Source organism: Argiope bruennichi, chromosome 6 (genome assembly GCF_947563725.1).
Source record: "Argiope bruennichi chromosome 6, qqArgBrue1.1, whole genome shotgun sequence".
Lineage (NCBI taxonomy): Eukaryota > Metazoa > Arthropoda > Arachnida > Araneae > Araneidae > Argiope > Argiope bruennichi.
Genome location: NC_079156.1, coordinates 113,649,543 through 113,674,389, shown reverse-complemented (window position 1 = coordinate 113,674,389; position 24,847 = coordinate 113,649,543). Strand labels below are relative to the sequence as shown.

General features: G+C 26.2%; 1 protein-coding gene across 2 annotated transcripts in view; it reads left to right on the top strand.

The window, feature by feature from the left end:
* Nucleotides 1-24,157, top strand: part of LOC129972132 (protein TANC2-like) — a 133,962-nt gene extending 109,805 nt beyond the window's left edge. The window contains exons 9-26 of one of the 2 annotated variants that reach the window (XM_056086140.1): nt 99-220; nt 1,041-1,176; nt 1,918-2,173; nt 3,188-3,419; nt 5,242-5,444; nt 7,113-7,299; nt 8,326-8,582; nt 10,246-10,483; nt 11,707-11,943; nt 12,397-12,576; nt 14,770-15,094; nt 16,212-16,387; nt 17,541-17,673; nt 17,794-17,885; nt 18,856-19,002; nt 20,048-20,148; nt 21,291-21,452; nt 22,514-24,157. In XM_056086140.1, coding sequence (XP_055942115.1) covers nt 99-220; nt 1,041-1,176; nt 1,918-2,173; nt 3,188-3,419; nt 5,242-5,444; nt 7,113-7,299; nt 8,326-8,582; nt 10,246-10,483; nt 11,707-11,943; nt 12,397-12,576; nt 14,770-15,094; nt 16,212-16,387; nt 17,541-17,673; nt 17,794-17,885; nt 18,856-19,002; nt 20,048-20,148; nt 21,291-21,452; nt 22,514-22,661 — 3,332 coding nt within the window. In that variant the 3' untranslated portion in view covers nt 22,662-24,157. The remainder of the gene's footprint in view (nt 1-98; nt 221-1,040; nt 1,177-1,917; nt 2,174-3,187; nt 3,420-5,241; nt 5,445-7,112; nt 7,300-8,325; nt 8,583-10,245; nt 10,484-11,706; nt 11,944-12,396; nt 12,577-14,769; nt 15,095-16,211; nt 16,388-17,540; nt 17,674-17,793; nt 17,886-18,855; nt 19,003-20,047; nt 20,149-21,290; nt 21,453-22,513) is intronic. The other variant, XM_056086141.1, reaches the window with a different exon arrangement.
* Nucleotides 24,158-24,847: the final 690 nt, after the last annotated feature.

Here is a 24,847-nt window from a genome sequence, read left to right as displayed (position 1 = left end):
AGGAATGACATAAGAATCATATTTGACTCATTGCACTTCTTCAAATAGTTAAAATTTCAAGTTTTTTTTTTACTTATAACAAATTTCTTTTTTTTCAGGAAAAAGCAGCACAGCTAAGTTATTAAATAAAACCTTAAAACCTCTTTACTTTGAGGTTCCACAAGCAGAACCAGATCCTCTATTTCTTGGGAGACAGTGGTTGTTCAAAGAAATTGAACAGGTATAATGTTTATTACTTTTCAGAATTTTTATCTTGTCATATTTATTTTAGTTTTCTTCTTGGAATTTTAATCTCTCTTTTCAATTTTTTTTATGTAATTATTTTTTAAAAGGATATATGAAGGAATTTACAAATTGATATATTCAAAGTGATAATATATAATAGATATATGATAATATACAAATTGATGGATAGAAATTTATACTTGGATGATGAAATAAAATTCTGTTGAGAATTATTTTAAGGGTCTAAATAATGTTAAAGAAACAATTATAAACAATTTAGGTGTCATTTTTAAAGATACTAATGATAATAGATCTGAAGTGTTAACACTTTTCATTATTTGTTTTTATTTCATCTAATCAAATATTGCACAATTCAAGAAAAATTGTACACATAAAATAAGTTTCTGGTAATACTTTTCTGTGTATAAATGTACTCTTCATACATAAATGTTAATAAAAAATTACTCATTTTTAATAACATATTAATATATAGCATTGTATATCCCATGGACATAGTTATATTTTTTGTTATCTTTTAACCTTATGTTTAAATAAATTCTTATTTTTGCTTATATGATCAAATACTATCTGTGATGATTGATTCCTAAATAATGTATCAAATAACTAACTAACTGTATCAAATGATTTTTTTTTCAAATAAATGGTAGTACCTAAATGAATTATTGGGCTATTTTTGAACTAAATGAAATTTTTCACAATAGCACAAACTTATTGAATGATTTGTTTTTGTTTAATGTTCTAATATCATTCTTTCCTTAATGTAATTTTTAATGAAAATTATTTTATTGGTTTAGGATTTGATAACAGATTCCAAAGGAAAGCGAGCAATTGTGATAACAGGTGGTCCTGGAAGTGGCAAAACTGCCATTGTTTCACAGCTGATTGAGTATAGTTCCTTTAGAGTAAAGAAAGAAGATGCCATTTATCATGGTAAGTTCTTTCTTTCTTTTTTTAAATCTTCTTGGTAATGTTCTTCATAATCTAGATAATAAAATGTCTAAAAAACAATATTTTTTGATTTATTATTTATTATTTTATTAGAATCGCAGAGTCATCTTCTTTATGTATTGCAAATTATTCTCAATACAAATATTAGACGTTTTAGAAATTGTTATTAATTTTTTTTAAAAAAAAGTGGAAATGATGTCTGCACTGATTTTGTTAATCATTTGCAAATATTAAAGGAAATTCATGTCCTACCATTTATATTAAATTTTAAAAACATATTTCAGTTTATTTTGTATCAAGCAATTACAATAGATATCAAGGCACATGAAAATAAATATTGTAAAATAAAGGGGGAGGACCCATGCAACTTATGGTACAATGATTTGTGGGATACAAAATTGTGAATTCCTGTCTATGACTAATAATTGAAGTTTTATAATTTTAAAATTTATTTTTCTTGAGATTTTGTCACTGATTTCAAGAAGAAATACAAAGTAATCTGAGATTGCTTATGTCTAATGGGGGGAGGTTAATTAGACCTAAATTTGCATGAAATTTATATAAAATTATGTGCTATATTAAATAAATAATTGAATAAGTTTTTTGATGAAATGTGTTTCATTCTCTTCTGTTAAATACTTTTTTAATATTCAGAATTTTTCTATTTATTGATCATTTCTTCCAAAAGACATCATTGTTATAGAATCCTTTCTCCATTCATAGATATACAATCACTAGATGGAAGTGACTACAACATGTCCAATTCCAGTAGCAGTGATTCTGGCTTGTATCAGTCTATCTCCACTTTACATCATAGTGGTGCTCGTTCCTTGGGCAACCGTGTGGTTGCTTACCACCTCTGTCAAACTGACAATAATATCACATGTCTTGTGCCAGAATTTGTACATAGTATTGCTGCTCATTTGTGCAGAGCTCCTCAATTAGCTGCTTATAGAGATCTGGTTGCTAGGGATCAAAGGTATAATAGTTGTGTTATTTATATGTTTTAATATAGTATATTTTTAACAGTAAAAAACAAGACAAATTAAACATTATAAGAACTTTAAATTATACAATATTCAAAGCACTCTTTACACTTCACTATTAATCTTTTTGTAAGTAGTTTTTAAGCAGTAAGTGTAATGACAAATTGAAATAGCAAAAATAATTGAAGGTGCCCATCAGCAGAGTTGGTTTCTGTATTTTACTTATTAAAAGATTAAATTTAAAATAATTTTAAACAAAATGGTAAAAAAAAAAAGCATAATTGCAGCACGATTTAAATACTTTTATTCAATTGTAATTAGAGTTGTTGACTTGTGTATTAGTCAGTCAGCAACAACAACAACAACAACAAAAAAAAAATTGTATATTATTTGAATTAATTTGAATTTGCAAATGCTCTTTTTTTATTGTGCAATTATAATTTAAATTAAAACTTACTTTTGTGTTGATAATCATTAGATTTGGCTTGCAAAACTGTATTAATATTTTTAATATGGTGGGGCAACCAACTAATCAAGGTGATTGAAGGTAATAATTGTAGTTACATTTTAAAAATAATAACCTAAGAATAAAAAAAAAACATTCTAATTAGGAATATGCACTTGTGTACAATAATATGTCATAATAAAAAGTAGAATTAACTTTTAATGTATTCTTTATTGAATTATTGCCATATTTTTATTGAATTAATGCATGATCACATCTTTATTAAATTAATACATAGTATAGCAATTAAGTCCTTGAATGAATCAAGGGCTTATAAAATTTTATTCACTTGTAATAGTTAGGGAGTAAAAAAAAGTATAAAAGTATTAATTTAACAAAAAAATAAATTTTAAATATTGCAATTTATAATTTTGGTGAAATTATAATAATAATAACAACAATTTGAAAATGATAAAACAAGAAATTTTCAAGAGAGATTAATGATTTTTCAAACCGTTATTTATATGAATTGTAAAATCCTGCTATTTTTTTTATTTCGCAGGCTGCAAGATCTATTGAGTATGCCTTCTTGTATAGCTGATGTAAATGCAGCATTTCGTTTAGGAATTTTGGAGCCTCTTAGTAATTTAAGAAGCAAAAATAAAATTCCTAATACCACTTGTCTCCTTGTGATAGATGGTCTGAATGAGGCTGAATACCATCGCCCTGATTATGGTGACAGTATTGCCTCATTTCTTATTCGTCACTTTGAAGCTTTTCCACCATGGCTTAAGGTATGTTGAACAATTAGCAATTAAAAATATCAAATAATCTTGGAACTATGAAGTTATGAGGAAAAAGAATTCTATGCTGAAATATATAATACTAAATAAGAATTTTATACTTATTTCACAATGAATGGCCGACATGCATCTGAGATTCAACAATATTTATTTTCTTATGGCAGGGAAATATTAGGAACTGATACAGATTAGCATTTTAGGAGGAACATGCTCAAAAATATAGTCTTGAGCATGGAAATCTTCTGGAAGAGTTCAGAAGTCAATCAAAAGCACCAATTTGGCTGTTAATAAGGTTTTGGGACTAAACTGAGTTTTTTATGCCATATTACCTTATTTTAAATGAAAAATTAGAGCTCGTATTTTCATTGTTTGCCAACAGATTCTAAAACCCTCCACACCTTTGCACATGCATTAGGATGGGTTTATTTTGCTAAAATAGGGGTGAGAGGAAAGATCAAAGGAGGAGATATTTACTTTTAACAATCAATTGAATTCTGGAAATGCGCACATCAGTTTCACACCTTAGTAAGAAAGATAATTGTTAAAAGTAGTTGTCTCAGGATACTGATACGAATAGTAATTTCCTTTGTAAAGAAAGAAAAGAGTAATAATAAAAATAAGATATTTATATCTTTTATCTAACTGGTTCCCATCAGTTATTTTTTATGAAACAAATGCATATAGCCTGATCTACTCTAGAGCAACATTTCCAGCCTACAAAATATTGTTTAAGGAGCAGTCATGAACCCTCACTGTATCTGCCATTGGAGACGCAATATATTCAACAAAATTTATATTTTCATTGTATAATCGTTTCTTATTAAAAGACAATATTTTTCATGTAGCTATATACTTCACAGATATTTTTCTAACTATTATATTTAATATGCCTCTGCACTATAAAGTCACATGAGAACTCATTATTATAGCAATGTACTGTGTATCACTTTCTAGACGGTCACTTGAGATTTTTCGGTGATTTCTCAGCTTCTACTTGTAGGTTATAAAGAAATGAGAAAGAAACATATTTGTATTTAATAAAGACAATGTACATTCAACTTAGATGTTAAAGTAAAATTTAAAGTTTTTTTCAGACTTAAGTACAAAAGTCATCTTGCCAGGAAAGGTTGAAGATGATGAACCTTCTCTTTGCCTTGCAAGGGTCTATTTACCAACTCTTCTTGTGCTTCTCATAATGATCGCACAAAACATTATGTTTGCTTTTTTGACTGATTTTTTTTAAAGATTCCATAAGTAAATTTTTATATGTTACAGAAATCTTATTTATACCTTTATATGTTAAAAAAAATTGGTCTTAAAATAGTATTTTCTTTTTTACATGCTTTATGCTATCATTTCTAATCGTGAACACTTGAAAACTAATTTCCATATAATTTATTTTTGTTTCATGTGTAATTATTATTTTTTCTATTTGAGAGAAAGGCATCAAAATATGATGAAATATATGGGCCATAAACTTAATATTTTGACACAAATTAATTTTAAACTTTAAATTCGGATGATTTAACTTTTGAATATTTTTTAAAATTAAAAATATATGTGAACTGCATTTCTTGTCTGCTTGTAACTTCCAACACCTTAAAATATGTAAAAGTTTGTAATTTTGAATAAAAAGTTTAAATAAAGAAATATCTTTTTTTTAAAATTTAAATTTGAATGAAACTTACTAATTTAATTCTTATATTACTTTTACTCAAGCTGTATTTGTTTAGTTATTTATAATTGATCCAAAGCAAATGTCTTCATTTAATGTAAATAATTTTCTGGTATTTAATATTTCAATTTTTTTCAGCTCTTTGTAACTATTAGAACTAGTTATGGTGAAATTGTAAAGAAATTACCTTCTCATTATATTTCACTGGACAAGGGATCCAGCAGCGAAAATATTCAGAAAGATCTGTGCACTTATATTATGCACAGAATTAACACAAGTTCCTCTATACGTGCCAACATCACTGTAAATAATAGTAAAGTGGAAGGCTCATCCACCTCCAAGTATGTTTCCTTTTATCATTATTCTTTTACTTTTATATATGTAACTCGACTTGCTTTATGGTTGTTAAGATAGAATTTTGTTATCAATTTTTTCACTTTTTCCCGATATAGCATTCTAAAATTTTTCATAGTAGTTTATTCTCAGTGACAGTACAATTATTTCAGATTTTAAACACCTATTGAACAAATTTTGATTTCCATATGAAAGGTACCATGTTCATAAACTTGGGTGGTAATGCATATTACAAGATTTTCTATATTTATGATGACAAATTGTGGAATTTTAAAATTGTATAAGTAAAAAAATGAAAATTAATAAATATTTCAAATATGCTTTTACCTAGCTATTATATAGTATAATTTTTTTCATAAATATATTATGCTAGACAAAATCAAATAAGAAAAATAAGAGATGCTGAAATTAATTTTCAAAAATTAAGCTTTGTCAAATACCATGAGAAAAGCATTTCATAAACATTTTCAAAAAAATTTAAAATATATTATCAGAATGGCATTTTATATATTTTTGTTGGTGCCTTGTGCTTTTATGATTTGATTATGATCATCATATTTTTAATAAAAATATTTCCTACATTACAGTGTGTTCCTAAAACTGTCCTTTTAAACTCTTTATTTTTATTGTTTCTTATTAATTTTATTTTTACCTTGTTTTTTTTAAGTATTCAAATACTTTTTTGTACATGCTGAAAATACATAAAATTTTGTGGGATATAAAGCAAATTAAACTGAAATTTTGAAAAAAGAGCCATTACAAATAGGTCAGATTTTAGAATATTAAAATAATATGAATGTCATGACCCTGAAATTAAAAAAATAATAATAATAAGTAAAATTAAACGCGATTAAATGATAAACAAAACAAAAAAAAAATGGAAATTAGAGTATGTTTTTGATGTGTTTTAACGGAATTTTATAAAAGGGATTTTTAGTAAATTTTGATTACAAATTCTAAAAATAATTTGAAACAAGATCGTATTTTTAGTGACTCAATTACTGTTTGATAGGATGTCATTTGTATTGCAATTGAAAACTGTAAGGAGCTTTGCCGTATCATATCAAAGAAAATATTTAATGTTTCAAAATTTGGATAAATAAAATTATACTTTTAAGAATATCTCCTATATATTAGTATAAGATGAAATTTTGCAAACATCTGTTTGAGTAATTATAAAATAGAAGTATTTTACAGGAAATATTGGAAAAGATGCAGTATTTTTTCTATTTGATTATTATTGTGATTATTTTTGAACATATAAAATAATAATAATGTGTTTGTAAATATTATAGTTGATTCATTCCATTGACTATTTTTATTTTAGTTAAATTGAATGTAGCATCAATTGCAGATGATTTTCGTAAAATTATAGAATCATTCTATATATTACTATTTATATTATCAAGTTTAATTATTTCAATGTGACAAAAACTTTCAAAAAGTAATTAGAGAGCATAAAAAGTTAGACAGGATAAAAAAAAATTTTAAAAGATGATTAATTGTTTGTTTGAATGAAGTACAAGATATGAACTAGACGATAATAGCAAGATAATTGTGAAACATGCAAATCAATTATGAAGAAAATATGTTTTTAATATTCTGTAATATTTTAAGTTGTTGCCGTTTAAAACATTTTAAACCACTTTTTTAAGGTTTGCCAGTCATCTTGCCAATCTAAGCAAAGGATGCATTCTCTACATTCGTCTCACATTAGACCTCATTGAGAAAGGCCATTTGGTCGTTAAGAGCAGCAGTTATCGTGTGCTTCCTGTATCTCTAAGCGAAGTCTACACCCTCAGTTTTAATTTGAAGTTCACTACGATTAAGTCTTATGAAAGAGTAAGAAAAACTTTATTTCTTAACATTATATGTTTATTCTTTTTTTCCTTTTCTTCTTCCTTTCTTCATATTTTTAAATATAAATAACTTTTTAATTACTTTAACCTACCTTATTTTTACATGTAATACCTGGAGTAAAATACAGATGTGACACATTTCTATGGAAATTTGGATTTTAGAGTTTTCAAAATTACATTTTGTCATTCTTGAAATGGATTAATGTTTTATGTAATAATTTTACATATTAGTTTTAATTATTCATATCTTCCATACTTTTGCTTAAATTTATTCATTTTATTGTTCAAGTAATCATATTTTATTTCATAGTATTTATATTTGGCACAATTTATTATTTCTTGAGGTTCAATTTTTTATTCTAATCATGTGTTATAGCTAAAAATATTGGACAAGATTTTATGGAAATTAAAAAACAATTTCACGTATAAAAATTCTATTCTATTTATTTTATAATTAAAAATTCTGTTGTCTTTATTATTTATTTCCATATTTAGTTTCCTCTTGATAAAGTTATGAAGCTTTGATTTTCATTATTTCAGGGCAACTAACAGCCACTTCAAAGATGTACTATGAAATGATATATATCAAGGTTATTATTAAAATGGTTTAAGATAATCTAGAATAGGGATATTCAAAGCTTCAATTATTTGCTCAGTAGTGTATCAAGATTTTTTTAAAATCTATGATTTATAGAATAGGAGAACTGCATAAAAAATTAGTTTCATAGTTTTTTTAAGAATTATATTTATTAATTCAGATAACATAAAATATGATTTTTATATCATGTAGAGCATTTTTCCATATGGAAGTATATGCCTCTCTCTTATAGTAGAAATTATCTATATGACGATGATTAGATTGAACATACCATAAAATTATTACTTTATAAAACCATAAAGATAAATATTGTTGATTAACATTATTTTAAATTTGGAATTGAATTCTAACAGTTCATGCTAACATTTACCTTTGATATATATTTAAGTATTTACTGTAACTTTCTTATAGGTGAGCGCTATTCTTCAAATCTGCCTTGCGTCTTTGTATCCACTGACTCTGCAAGAGCTTTTTAACACTTTAAATGCTAAATGTGTGAGCAATGGCATTTCTTGGGAAGAATTCATGATACGTATGGACGTGCTTACCACCTGCCATTTCTTAGTGACTCGCCAGGATGGTACTGTCATGTTCGTGCATCCCTCCATGAGGGAGTGGCTCTGTAAGAGAGAAGAAAATGAGAGCCAAAAATTCCTTTGTGATCCTCGGTATGTGCTTTAATTATCCAATTTATTATTTTTCTTGTTAAATATTTCAGTTTTGCAAGTAAGGTGTTTTGGAGTTATAATGATTGTTTTGATATTTTTATTAATGAATTTGTTTTTGATTACATTGTGTACTACAGGTCTATAAAAAATATCTGATTGCAATTAATGGAAGCTTTTCTAAATAATTCGAGTTTTCTTATATTTAAAAACTTTTAATTATTTTTTTATGTTTCCTGTTTATTACTACAGCGTTTGATTGAATTTAATTACCAATTGCTTATATGAAATATTAATGAAAGTAAAGTTAATTACTTCTTTGTTGGTTTGTGGCAGCCTCTTGAAACAGCTTTGAGCTTCAGCTTTGAGATCTAATTCTATGAAAGATTTCTCATATACATTGACTTATAAAGTGTGTTAAATTTGTTGAAAGTTGATTATCTTCCTAATGGCATGGTGTAGAAGTTTGGGAAGAGGGATTAATTTATCACTCTTCTCCTATGACTATTTAGAGTAAAAAAGTTCAGAAGGAAATTTTGATAAAGTAAACTAAATTAAAGTATATTTCAGGCAACTTTTTTCTGAAATATAATTAATGGGAGTTGAGTACATTTGTGATTTTATCAAATTAGCTAAGCAGGAAAATAATGTTTAAAAATAAGATAAATGAAATAATACTGTGGTCTTATTGAGTATAGAATTCTCTGGTACCTTTCATGTTGGTATCATTGAGACAATATATGATATTCTGGCATATGTGAATATTATATATTGTATATTTATTCTCTGCATGCAATAGAGTATCAATGCATATATTTTCCCTTGTACAGTATGACAAAGGGATGAAAAAATAATATCATAATCGCAGTTTACTTACTCATTATTTCTTTGATAATTGTGGAATGGGAAAAAATTCATATTGCTGCTTTTTATTTTTCATTACTTAGTTATAAAATAAGTGTGGAGTTGTTGTTTTGGAAATCAAATATCTTTTCCATACAATTCTTGTGGTGAAATATGACATAAAAACCATTTAATTAATGTGAATTCTCTGCTTATATTTGAGAAATACTTGAATGTAGTAATTTTCTAAAATAATTTTGGCATATGCCTCTTTATGATTTTATAGGAATTATTTCTTAGAATTTTTTCTTGTTACAAATTACTCTCTGTAGAAACGTAAATAAATTGAAAATATCATTGTTTGTATTATGAATGGTTTCTGTTATTTCAACAATGAGAATTTTTTTAAAAAAAGGTTTTAGTCTAGAAAATGGATTTCTGGATTTATATTGTGCATTATCTTTATAAACTTCTAAATTTTTTTTAGTAGTTTATAAAGATAATGCACAATATCAATCCAGTTTCCTTAGGCAGTTAATCATATTTTTATGATAAACTTATTAAATGCTTTTCTTGATTTGGTTATCAGTGAAGATTTTCAGTTTTTTTTTAATGCTTAAATTTAAAAAGTGTGCACCTTCAACACTTTTATTTTTAAAGAAAATTTCATCTCTAAATAACTGCGCAAGGAGGGTACTATATTTTTACTATATACTTTTACTATATATAAGGACATTACTATATTTTTTTATCATTTCTTAAATCTAGAATTTTGTATAAATTCAGGAAACTTTAATGGTGATGTTGTATTTAATGCTTGCAGATTGGGTAGTGCCGCCATAGCCTTCCGTATAAGTCGAAGCTCACAACCAAAGTCGCAAGACGATTGTATAGAGCTTGGACATCATGTGTTGAGAGCACACATATACAAAACCACACCAAAAGAATATCTGCATGGATGTCTTCCTAGAGATCTTCAAGCCTACTGGATCAACTTGGGAACCAACTGTATCGAATCCTCCTTAGGCTCACTACGAAATATATATAGCCCCAATGTGCTGGTATGATGTGTATTTTTCTCTTTCCCCTTGCTACTTTTGAAATTATAAATTAAAATTACCTATGTTCCTGGGAAACACATAAAAGATTAGTAAAATATATTTAGAAGTTTATATCATTATAAGAATTTTTTATGATTATTTTTACATCATAGTAGAGAGTTGAAGTTGATTGGTTTTACAAATATGTAAATTGGAAATAAACTGAATCTTTTATTAATTTGTAATTAAATTTTATTTCTTGAACATGCTTTTTAGATTATTTGTGAAAAATTTAAAGCTTATGTTTTTTTCAAAAAATTCATTCTTTTCAATTGATTTTGACTAATTTACTGATATAGGTTATAATTATATGTAATTCTTTATTTTGTATTCTCTTTTTAGTGTTCAGTTTTAGTGTTTATTTTGTGTTCTCTGATGTTTTAAAGCTTCTAATTATATTTCTCTTTTTAAAATATTGTTATTCCTCATTTTTCTGTTAAATTTTCACTTAAAATTTTTCTATTCAGTTATTAGTTACAACTGTGTATTCATGTCCAGATAATAAAACTATATAATATAGATAAATAGATAGATATGCACACACACACCTTCATTCATTCATTTAAGCTTAAAGCTTAATGATTTATATTTTTTATTTTACTGGTGGCTGAATTGATGAATGTATCTTTTATAAGAAGATTTCGAATTTAATTTGAAGATTAATATATATATTTCTGTTATACTGATTTCTAAATAATAATGAGTCATAGCTCTAATAAAGTAGGCAGTATTTTTGTTTTCGTGGGTGAATACTTTTGCAAATAGAAAAATGTCGAATACAATTTGATAATGTTTACTATCTTTATCTGATATTGTGGGGTAAATTGTAACTGTAAAACTGAGATGATATAGACAAGTATATGAAAAGATTTATTAGGCTAGGATAATAACATATTTTGATTGTATAATAGTTATAGAAGATCTTCAGATTATATAATATTTTAATTAGGTCCATACCATGTGAATCTATTTTTGGTTATTGAAAAGAAGGGGAAAAACAATTTATTTGTATTATGGGGGGGGAGGAATCTTATAAATTTGCACTTTTTGAAGACAACTCTTTGTAGTTAGTTAAACATTTATATCGAGGTATTATTTTCACCAATTTATTTTATCATGTAACAAAATTTAACTGTTCAATCTATTTGACTAACAGTGCTATTTTTTTTTCTTTCAAATATTAGGTGAGTCGTTTACTTCTTTTGGCTGGTGCAAGTCCTAACTATCTAGTTCCTACCTTGGACAATATGCCCATTCTAGCAGTGGCTGCACAGCATGGATTCCTGGGGATGGTGTCTCTCTTGTTGGAATTTGGAGCAAAAGTCAATACAGTTTCCAACAGCGGAGTGGGAGCTTTGACTTTGGCATGCCAAAGGGGATTTTTAGATATTGTGACGTTACTAGTAGCTAATGGAGCAAAGGTTGGTAATAAGAATTTCCGCCTATTATTTGCTGTCATATGTAACTTTCAATCTGTTATCTGTTCAATGAGCAAAAATCTTTGTTATTTGGTTAATGACACTTAAACAATCAAAAATACAACTTTTTTTTAAAAAAAAAATTTTTGGCTTATTTTATTTTTTTAAACTGAATAATGGATAAAAAATCATGCATTTAAGTAATATTTATGATAATGGAATATACTTTACTAATCAGCTGTTAGAGTCTAAATGATTGCTTAACATTGGAATTTTATTATTATTTTTTTTTTTTGTATACTAAAACTATTTTATATAATAAATGTATTTGGAGAGAGGATTATAGTTATTACCTCTTTCATTTCAGAATTATAATTTTAATTTGGTATCATGTTATATAATTAAGATTAATGTTCTTGAATATATACCTTTAAAAAAGTTACCACTTCTTTTTAGGTTAATCAATTGGATGATGAAGGAAAGTGTCCAGCTGTTCATGCTGCATCTAAAGGCCATTTAGATGTACTCATGTATTTATTCCAATGTGAATGGCCATCAGAACCAGGATGTGGGCCTACATTGATTCAAGCTGCTCAGTGTTCACTGGTAGCAGCTGCTTTCAATGGACATCACAATGTAAGTGCTGTGTGCTTTTATCTAATGATTCAATGTGTTATAATATGCTATTAATTAATCTTTGTTACAGCTATAGATGTTTTGATTTTATCTCTTCTAAAATCAAAACTAAAGCCCATTTATTTTTATGGTAATATATGTTGTTGATTGTAGGCGATATTTTAACAAATCTAGTTATATTCGACAACATTCCTCAACTTGGCATCTGCATATGATTTACTTTGCTGCTTACCAGTACATTAAATGCAACTTATGCTGATACGTTCTGAAATTACTAAACCAAATATAACTTAAGTAATTTTAACTAAATCAAATAATTTAAGTAATTTTTTAAAAATAAACATTTTGTCCAGATGTCAGTGTTGGATTGTACATTATCTAATTGATTATTTCCATTATCATTCTTTCTCTCAAGTATATAGCATTAGGTAGAATTTTTAATACCTTCTGAAATAACAAAATAACACACTCAGTTTATATTAAAACTATTTGCTTAAAATTTAAATCTTAAAATTAATTTTTAGTTTATTCACTCCCACCCAGATGGCAGCATCTTTTTTTTTTTTCACTCAGTTTAAGTAATATGTCAAAAATGTGTATGTTTAAATTTTAACTTAATTACTATTGAAACACAAATATTGTATTCAAATTGTGCTGTAAATATATTCACATCAATAAATTGCCTTTTATATATACACTCTATGCTAAGCATTTAATTTCAAGAATTTACAGGACTAATTAGTTTTTTTTTAATGTGTGCTGAATCTGTAAAGCTTCACAGATTTACTTGTTTAAGAATTATTTTGTGACAATGCCTGACTTGACTACAGCATTTATAATTTTAATTAATTATTTTGTTTTGTGTTTTCTAATTTAATAATTTGTCCTCTCTTCTGAATGTATATGTGATTTGTTTTGTCCATTCTTTTAATCACTGTTTTAAGCATACAAAATTAAATGTTTTATTTCCCTTGAAGATTACATTAAGTATGCCAAAGAATTAAAATATTTGATGCATCACAAATATTTATTTTCTGACTAGTTGCCTCAAGTGACCAGCTAGTTTTCTGGAAATATTGGTTATATCTGATTTCAGACAAATCATTTAGATATTACTTCATATCCATGACACCCAAATTGTCTGATGTTAATGCCATTTAAAGTTTTATTTATTTCATACATGAGCTTTTTGTAGGAAGACAATTCCACAACATTATAATGCTATTAGAAATGTAAAGATTTCTAAATTCAATATATTATAGCTATTTTTTCTTGTAAACTTCACAAAATTTAAACAGAATCCTTTTTCTTTAGCTTTTAATAATAGAAAAACTTAATGAAATGAGGAAACAATGCAGACAGTTTGAATTTCAGGACAATAATGTATTTATTACTACTTTTGGAAATTGGGAAAAAAATAGTAATAAATCAGCTATTAGAAATTCTAGAGAAGTCTTAACAACTATTAAATTGGTATCATTAAAAAGACAATTTTTCTAGCATTTCATTTTTGTGCAATAATATTTTCTAAAGTTATCACGGTCAATCCCCCCCCCCCCAAATGCAACACACTAAAATTAATTAAAATTTTTAAAAGATTGCTCCAAGATGCACATTCTCTTCTCTGAAGTACATATGTGCCAAATTTGGTTTCTGTGTATCAAATGTTCTGTAGAGCCTCGTACATTCATCTTTTTCATTACAGATTTTTGGTAATTGGTCAGTTATTTATTTGGTTCTATTCATTTTTTGAAATCATGAATTTGGTAGTGTTTTGATATGGTCATAGAAATTATAAAAATTATGATAAAGGCCTCACTCTTGTTATATAAGTTTAATTTAAGATGATCCAAATTTTATATGTGATTTGAGAAAGTACCTCAATATTCAGAATTTACTATTTATAATGTTGGTCCAAAATATGCTTATATATATATATATATATATATATATATATATATATATATATATATATATATATATATATTTGCTTGAAAATAGGAATAAAACTTTTTGTAAGTTATTTTTCTAGTTTTTAAAAAAATTTACAATGGAAGTAACACTGGCAACATTGTCATTTGAATACTTAAATTTTTTTTTTAAAACTGCAATTATTAATTTTGATTTTGATACCCAAATGTCTTTTCATTAAAATCATTGATTTCAATATTGAAAGTGTCTCTTCTGCATTAGGTCTGTGAATACTTGTTGGACATGCCAGATGTGCGGGTCAGTGAGCTGGACTCTTTGACAGGGCATTCTCCATTAACAGCTGCCAGCACTGCAGGACATATTCAGTGTTGCAATGTTCTGCTGCGAAGAGGAGCGTCAGTGACTGCTATCAACAGGCAGAAGGACTCACCTTTATTGTGTGCGGCAGCTGAAGGGCATTGGGAGGTAGTGGAGAAACTGCTTATGCATGGAGCTTCTTTGGAACAAGCTGACAGTTCAGGAAGAACTCCTCTTATGCTGGCAGCTATGTCTGGCCGTCCTGTACTGGAATTATTATTATCTAAAGGTGAGGTTTTTTGACTAAAATATTGTTTTGTTAAAAAAAAAACATTACTTTGTTAATAAATTTTAAATCTGTTAATACGGAAAGGCCACAAATTCTTGTTCACTGAAGCTACAGAATGCATTTGAGTCGTATGAATATCATTACCAAATTTCACCTTCCCCCCTTTTTGTTAAGAATGATTGATTGAATAGTTATGATGTGTGCTTTCTTCATTACAGATGCTCACTTAAATAGGTTTAGAAGACAGGAAGATTTTTTAAGAACATTAAAAAAAAGATATCCCAGCATACACTTGTTTAATAGCTATCAGCTAAGTGGATATTTTTTTATATAACATAAACTTATAAACTTGGACTGTCATTGTGATTTTTGAAGTGGGGATTTTTTCTTGTCTTTGAAAGAGAAACTGAGATATTCTAGTATTCTGAGATATCTGAACTAAAATGATGCAGAAAATGAGACAGTTAATGTTTCCTACTAAAGTTTCTTTATATATGAAAAGGTATTGAAAAGTTCCAATTTTGCTGGGTGGCATAATTGTATGATTTATTGATTGCTGATGTATGAATATATGTAATTTTTTTTATATTGTTTATGTATTTTTTTCTGTCTTGCTCTAGTCGCTTTTTACATATATTATCAGTATTAAAAATTGAAAAAGAAAAAGAAGGAAAAAAAAATTGCAAAACACTGATGTGGATTTATGTAGAATCTTTAGAGAAACCAATACCAATAATATATTAATTAAATAAAGTCATAGCTTATATGGTTATCCAAGAAGAAGCATTGCTATGAAAATGTTTAGTTACCATTATGTTTTGTTCAATTATATAAAAGTTAGAATTTTTTAACTTTTCCTAAATGTATTAAAATTTTCTTCCACTTATAAATATGATAAAATAGGAGAATAATAATAAAATCTGATTAAAAATTTAAATATGTATCATTAAACAATGCTGTTAAAGTGAGATATTTTTAACATTTGAGCCAAGATCTAAGTCTTATTAGTGAATGGTTTTTAAAGTCATCCCTTAAATGATATATTAAAGAGGTTTTATATTTATAATATTTACAGTAATCTAGTATATATATTTATCAGAATCATTTAATTTTTTAGGTGCCTCTGTTGATATGAAGGATAAAGAAGGCCTGACTGCTCTAAGCTGGGCCTGCCTGAAAGGTCACTTACAAGCTGTTCAATGCCTCTTGAGCCATGGATCTGACCCTAATAGTACTGATGATAGTGGACGCACTCCATTAGATTTTGCTGCTTTCCATGGGGACCCTGAAATAGTGAGTTTCATTACAAGAAAATGTCACACTTTTTATCCATATTCAAGTATTTATTTTATATATATATATATATATAATATTAAATTAATGAGGATGTGCAATTGCATGTTTTCATTTATTTCTTGATACATTTTTACAAGTAATAAAATTTGATCTTGCATATTTTGACATAGGATTGATTATAATTATTAATTGTTATTGAGCTTTTGAAACCTACATTATTTTTATAAATGTTGAATTATTTATTCTTTTGCAATTTTAAATAGTAGAGATCTAAGTTTATTTCAATGTTAGAATGAAGTTGAGAAAGATAAAATTATTTCTTGCATGGTAGAGAAGGTGTGACTGTATGCCCAAATTCTTCTCTAAATGGAATTAGTAAATAAATTTATTTTTAGCTCTTCATACTTTATTTTGTGAATTGATGATTATTATGTAAATATTAACTATATTACATTGGCTCAGATTTTATGACGTAATTGTAAGCCTGATACATTACACATTATCAGTAAAATAACATAAATGTTTTTGCATCTTTTGTCTTAAAATGATAATTTTTATAAAGTGGGGAAAAAAATGACAATTTTTCCTGCTTTTTTAAATCATTAAAAGATTTATTCATTCATTTTTAATCATTAAAGATGTTGTATCCTTTTTCGATATCCCCTGCAGTATCATAAGCATTGTCTTTTTAATTAATAAGATAACCATCTCTTGATATTACAATTGAATAAAATAGTGAAACCAGCTATAGGAAATGAAAATAATCAGTGATTAAAGTAAAATCAGCTATCTATGCTTACTCCAGGAGAAAACTGAAATTTAACACTTTAATAATATTACATCAGTCTTAACATTGATGGAAAATTCTTATAAATCTATAGGATTCATTAAGTAAATATGAAGTAAAACTGATTGTATGCATAAATAAAACAATCAATGTTACTTTTGTATTATCAAGGATTTTTTTTTTTTTTTTTTTTTGAAATTCTGAGAGCTTTTTCAAAAGATTTAGAACTATTTAGAATTTTTTTTATGGAAGTGGAACCTAGCTTTCCATCTATAACTGCCTATTCTATAAAAATATTATGAAAAATGTAGTTTAGATGCTAATATAAGAATGTTTTTAATTATTACAATGTTGTTTCTCTAGGTCCAGTTGCTGATGGATTCTGGTGCTTTATGTGAGCATGTTGATGTGACAGGTATGCGGCCATTAGACAGGGCAATTGCCTGCAAAAATGCTGGTGCAGTGGCCAAATTTTTGCACAAGGGCTCAAAAATAAGTAAGAATTGTTTAAATTAAGTTAATAACCTATATATATTTTCAATAATTAAATATTCTTTATTAACATTCTTTATTACTATTTAAACTTCTTTATTTAATGTGTTTTTCCATTTTTCAGGCAATCAAACTTGGACAATGGCCCAAGGAAATTCTGAAATTATCATTCTTCTTTTGAATAAATTACTCGGAGATGCTACTCAGCTTTGCAAAGTAAAAACACTAGCATTCAATTTTATTTCTTAGAATTGTTTTTCCTTTTTTTTTTTTTTTTTTTTTTTTTCTTTTCTTTTTCTTTTTGTCTCTGTTCAGTTTATTTAGCTTTTTGAAATAGCTATTTTACATCTGTGTATTAGTTTTAGAATCGCTATTTATACTAATGAATAGTAAACCATTGTTATTGATCAAGCGTATGTAACAACTCATTTGACAGTTTTATTAAATAGACAATTTTCTATGTAACTTACTGATTCACCAGGTTTTTAACAAAACTTAAGGCACAAATTTTTCAATGTTTATAAATTGATTTCCTTTAGAATGAAATTATTTATAATGAAATAATAATGTATGTTTAAAAAATGTTTGAAATTGTAAACAAATAAATGATTTATAAAGTATATGATCAGAAGAGGTAGAGATTTTGGCTGTGGAGTAGCTCAAATGGCAGAACTGTTAGTTCATCTCACATAAAACTACTATTGAACTGTCAATAAGTAAAGGAACTATGCTTCACATAATCCATAAAAGGCTTGGTTAAGGTAAAGTGAAAAGAGAACACCACAGAAAATTGGATCTATCAACATTTCAGGAGTTTCTACATTGAAATTATTCACTCCTTTTCTATGCCGGAATCAGTTTTTCAGTATCAGTGGTGATTATTTACATTTGTGCTGTTCTGCATGTATTGTAATTATAATATTTTTATTGAAATTTCATTAAATATAATTGTAGTCTTATTTTGATTTGGACCCCTTATAAATGGAAATATGAGTTTTACATTTTTGCACAAATCTTTTTGACTTGTAATCTATTACCTAATAGTTCTAATTATTTTTAATATGCAATTTTATATTTAATAATCTAATACTTTTCATTAACTATCTTATTATTTGTAAATTCTTCAGAAATTATGTTAGTAATTTCAACTTCTGTGTAGTTAAAATTGTTTATAACATCTTTTTAGAAGGGCCAGCTAAGAGAATCGCAACACAGGTATCTTTATGCCCTGAAGAAATTTCCAGCTGAAAATACTGTTGGATTAGATCGTAGATTTCATCAACTCAAATATCAATTGCTGTTAGGCTTATCACGTTGTCGGAGAAAACTGAACGTATGTATTTTCTAGTATTGACTGCATGTTTTTTTGCACTTCAGATATTCCTTTGTATTTCTAATCCATATTTGAGCTTTGCATTCTTTTCAACCTTAAATTTATTTAACGTAAATACTTTTTACTTTAAGAATATTTTGTGATTATCCTAATTTTGTAAAGAAATCATTTATGTTAATACATATAAAGATTTTTAACACTAAAATAGATCATTGAAAGCTGTATGTTTTAAAGTTCTTTTTGTTAAAAATACTTACGATTTTTTTGATCATATGCTAATGAATGTTCATATGATGGAAATTTATTTTTCTATCTTCTAATTTTAACGTCAAAGAGTTTAAACTCTCGAGCTTTACAAGTTATCAGTTTCTCGAGTTATCTCGAGTTTTATCAGTTACCTTTTAACTTTAGTATCAGAACCCATAATAATTTAAGTATCATAGAATTATAATTTCACAATGATTTCAATTTATCAAAAAAATATTTAAAGTTTTTTAATCTTTATATCGGCAATTTGTCTATTGTCACCTGTGTAAAGAGAATTGACAATCTAAAATAAGTAAATAAAATATTGTATTTGATAAATAAAATTTAGTGTTGTATATATATTGTAAATTTTAATGAAATATTTAAAATTGAGGTAGTTTTTCTCAACTATAATTGGTGTGACTCAGTAGAATACAACAGAATTTTCACTGAGAATTTCCAAAACTTCACAATTTTTCTGTGATCTTAGCTGTAGGTAGCTAAAACTTATCACTGTAAAAAATAAAAAATAATTTAATGATCACAGTATTTAATTTCTACATGAAAATAGTAATTTGTATTAGGAAAAACAACTTAAAATTTATTGAAGTTAGTAGAAATTATAGTAATTTTCAATTGCAAAAAGAAGCATTTTTAATATTTTTTTCTAACATTATTTGCAAAATTTTGTAATAATATATTGTATTTATATAGTGACTTAACTGAGCTTGTAAGAAAACAGTACATAATTTTATGTTTTATATTGAATTTATGCCTAACAGTTTATACATAATTTCAGGAACCGAAACTTGCTATCGAAGCAGCCGAACAAGCAATTGCAATGAAACCGAATTCTTTCGAAGGATACTATGCTAGGGGAAGGGCCCGAGAAGCTCTTGGGTAAATAACTGATCTTTACAATTTCCTCATCAATTTAATTGCAAGTATAAACAAATAATTTGTGTTGAAACTTTAGATTAATTTCAAGTCTGTAATTTAATAAAATTAATTTATTTTTTAATATTTTCTATTAATTAAGATTTAATGAAATGGTACTCAGCTTTTTGCTTAGAATTGAGTTACACTTTCTCAAAATTTTTTACCAACTTTATGCTATCTCTTCAGAAAATTTATTGATAACTCTTATATGCAGATTTCTAACTTCTGAAAAATCTGAATTAAAAATGAAAATAAATGTGTGAATGGAGTTTTATTTATGAGTCAGTTTTGTTATAAGGAATACTAAAAACAATTTAAGAAAATGCTGAGGCATCCTAAAGATTCTAATTTATAAACTCTCTCATATATGGAATATAGGAAAATTTGAATTATCAGGAAATTTGAACTCGACATTTTGATGAATCTCCATTTTTAAACCACTTTGGGTTTTAAAAGCACATTTTTGGCACTCTGGCTATCTGTTTTTCTGTGAACACAAAAAAAATCAGAAATGCTTTGAATTGATATGTAGTGCATGCATTAAATATGTAGATTGCTGTCAAATTTTGAGAAAAATCCATTCAGAAGTCAGTCTGTCTTTCCTGCTGTCTGAATATAACTTAACACCATAACTACAAAACATAATTCTGGATAGATATATTGGTCTGTACTTTCACAAGCATGGTATGTGCTTTTGTGATTACAATTGCAGTTTTAAGTTAAGTTTTGTTTTCAGTTGGTTGGTAAAATTGCATCTAAAACATAAATTTGATTTTTAAGTACTATTAACTGTATGCCTATGATTAATGAAAAACGAATGACTAGTTAGATGCAGTGGAAAACTAAATTCGTGCCAAAGATCATTTCATAACTGTTATTCATTAATATCAAGCTAATCATATATGGTCTTAACCCAAGGTCCATAATTTTATTCAAGGATAGGGGGGGATAAAATCTTTATTTGAGAGTATATGAGAAAGTTTTGGGGAGATTATTTCCTGTAGTTATGAATATTAAATAGATTTTCAATAGTAATTTTTTCCCCTTGAAAATCTTTAATGTAATTTCTTATTGACATCGATTCATTGAATGTTCTTTAATAGCTTACATGAAAATGCTCTAACGGACATAATGGAAGCTCTCCGAGTTGCTCCTCAAAATCAAGAACTGAGAAGTGTTCTGATGCGATTGAAAGAGCAGATCTCTGGGAGTGAGAAAGATTCCTACTGTGATAATAGCAGAAAAGAAAGCTCTTATGGATTCAGGTAGCAAAGAGTTTATGTTTTTATTAATTCTACTGTTAATAATGGCAATAAGTATGAATGTAATGCTATGCTTTAAATAAATTGCTTTCTTAGTGATTCAATAATTACATGAACATTCATAGTAATTTTTTTTTTTGCTTTTTACATGTGAGGAGAATCATTCTTGAAATCCCTTTTTATTATTTTCCTATTTGAATTTATTATTGAGTGATTAATATAATTTTTTGTACATGTTGAGGTGATTTTGAATCGGGTATGAGAAATAAAATAATTTATTTCCCCAGTAATAGTTAAAATAATTATTGGTGTTAAGTGAAGCTCATTAAAAAAAAAAAAAAACATATGTGTATTTTTTGTGATATGATGAGATTCTTAAAATAAATTGGCACAATATTTTCCCCAATAGATGAAAATAGAATTCCTAACAGAAGAAATAATTTAACAGCATTTATTTATATTTTAGAACCAAACTTAACAATGTGATGGGAAGTATTATAGATTTTAAAATATTATATATAGTATTCACAATAATGTATAATGTCTCAAATGTTTTAAAATTGAAATTTAATTATTATTTCTTTAATAATTGTTTTGTAGAAATGCTATGAATGTAATTGCATTATGAATATATTTGATATCTGAGTTATTTTTTCTACTTCTAGTAATTGGTTTTACCATTAGGTGACTGTCTAGGGTTACCATAATAATAGAATCATTTTTCCATTGATTTAACTGCTATTTCCTTATTGAAATTTTACTTTTCCTTGTAAACATTAAATTGTAATTCATCTTTAATTATTGATTTAAATTATGGATTTTCATTTCTTTTTGTATGATTTAAATACTTTTTTGCTCATTTAAAACACCAACTGAACAAACAATAATAAATTATAAATGAAAATTTTTTCTATTAAATTAGTTTATATTTGACTGTATTTTATTTGCATATGCATGTTGGCTATGAGCTCCAGGTACTCTAGCACTGGCCCAGTTCTAACTTACATTTTTTGCCTTTCCATTTATATACATATATCTTACAAATGCTTCTGATTTATGTTTAGTGGTCCAGATTTGCCAACAATGGGAAACTTTGGTTCTACAGAAACACTTGACCAGTTGTGCAACATGACTTTGAATATTGCAGAAGATCTCAACCACCTGTTACAGAAAGACAGAATGCAAGACAGTGGATGTGAGAGCATACACTAATTGGGGAGATAAAGACTGAAATATAGACTATTATTTGTACAAATATTACCTGTAGATTTATAACATGGATATAGAACCAATCAAAACGGTTGCACATTTGCTTACTGACATTATTCATTTTGTTGAAATTTTGATATAGTAGTGATTTTCATTTCTTCCTTTATCATTCTATAACTACTTTTTATAATATGCAATCTGATCAGAATTTTATAATATATAATCTTTAAAAAATTTTTTTGAATGAATACAGCATTGTGTCATTCTTTTAATAAAAATCTTTAAAAAATTATTTCTCTATTGAAATGCATTTCTAATTGTTTGCTCTTTAATTTTCCATATTTGATTCAATTGCTTCATTTTATAATTTTTTAAAATATAACTAGCAATATATTGATTTTTTTATAGATTTATTTTTGATTTGAAATGAACAAGCTGCTATTAGGATTATATGAAGATGGATTTGAGGTTTTAATCCCTTAATATGGCTCTTTCAGCATTTTAATAATATGGAAAAGAAATTAGAAAACACATTTACTCAATCTGAAAAAATCTGTGCACTTTTGTAATAGCTTGATAATAATTGTTCCCAATCATAAGTATTGGTACAAAAAATATTTTCTATTAATTTGAAAATCCCAAAAATGTGCACTAAGTGTAGAAACCTTTCTCAATGTAATGCTGGTGAGTTGCTGCATTTGGCAAACATGGCATGCATTTTAGATTTTGCCATACTAATGAAAATTTAGGGCATAATTTGGCTGTTAGCCAGCTGAAAAAAATGCCAAATTTTACTTTCATTCCATTTTTATAATTGTAAACCTATCTAATCAACGTCATTTTTTCTTTAAAAAAATGATTTTGACTATCATTTAGAATATTGCTTCAAAGTTAAAGGAATGTATGGATGTTTCATTAGGGTTAAGGTTGTGGAAAATGTAATTTTTTTTTTATATTTATTTATTTGATTGGTAGAGCAGTGGCTCTTAATCATTTGATTTAAAAGTTTTAAAATTATATTCTTATTAATGAAACAATTTGGCATTGATTCGTTAAATTTGATTAGTCTGATTTAAAACTCAAAATTAAATTCAGAAATTTTAAAATGAAATATATATATATATCAGAATTTCTACATTCTGAATGATTAATAACCACTGTTCTATAGATTTTTTAGTAAAATTTTTTATTTGTTGTAGCACACAATTTTTATTCAAAATATTCTGAAACTTATAATTTTTATAATTTCTTTAAATGTATATATTTCTGTTGTAAATATTTTTTGTACAGTAATAATTAAACTAGTTTACAAATGTAGTGGAAATTTTTATAGTGATGTATATATACATATTTTTTCTTTTATTAGGGATTTTTCTTATAAGATCAGTATTTTTGCAAATGAAATTAAGATTTTTCATAATTTACTGCATACTCACATTATATGTATATATATGATACTTAGCCATTATATGATATATGAATAATACATAACCAAATTAAAAGCAGTCCTGAATTTCATAAAGTGATTAAAAAAATAATAATGCTAAATATAAATATCAAGTCTTCTATGGTAACAGAAGTTTTGAATACTTCAAAAAAATATATTATTAGATATTTATTCTTATTTATTATGTCTTAATATTTTGACCATTTGATTCTTCATTCATTGATATTTTAATCATTTGATTAGTAATGTTTATCATGATACTTAAAAAAACATCTTGATAAAAAGTCTTTTTAAAAAGAATAAAATGAATAAATATCTTTTTATGAGTCAAAGAGTAAAATATCGTCAAGTGTTGTGAATACATTTTATGATTTTTTTTTTGAAAAAGTATAAATATCTAATATATTATTATTTATTTGTTGTTTTCACCTTTCTTCTTTTTATGAAAATTTGATTAATGATTATGAAAAATAATAGTTATTTTTTAGAGCTAGTTTTAACTGTTGGCTGAGATTTCATTAATAGCTATTTTTTAAAATTAAATGACCGAAAGTTTTGGTTCCAAACTTTTAAACAAATTTTTCTTTAATATTAAAATTTCTTCAATTAGAAAATGTTTATTTTGAAAATTATGTCTTTGTACAGCTAGGATTATATAAAACTAACATTCCATTATTTAATGTACATTATTTTAAAATGATTTGTTGGAATTTGTGTGAAGGAGAAAAAAAAATATATGTAC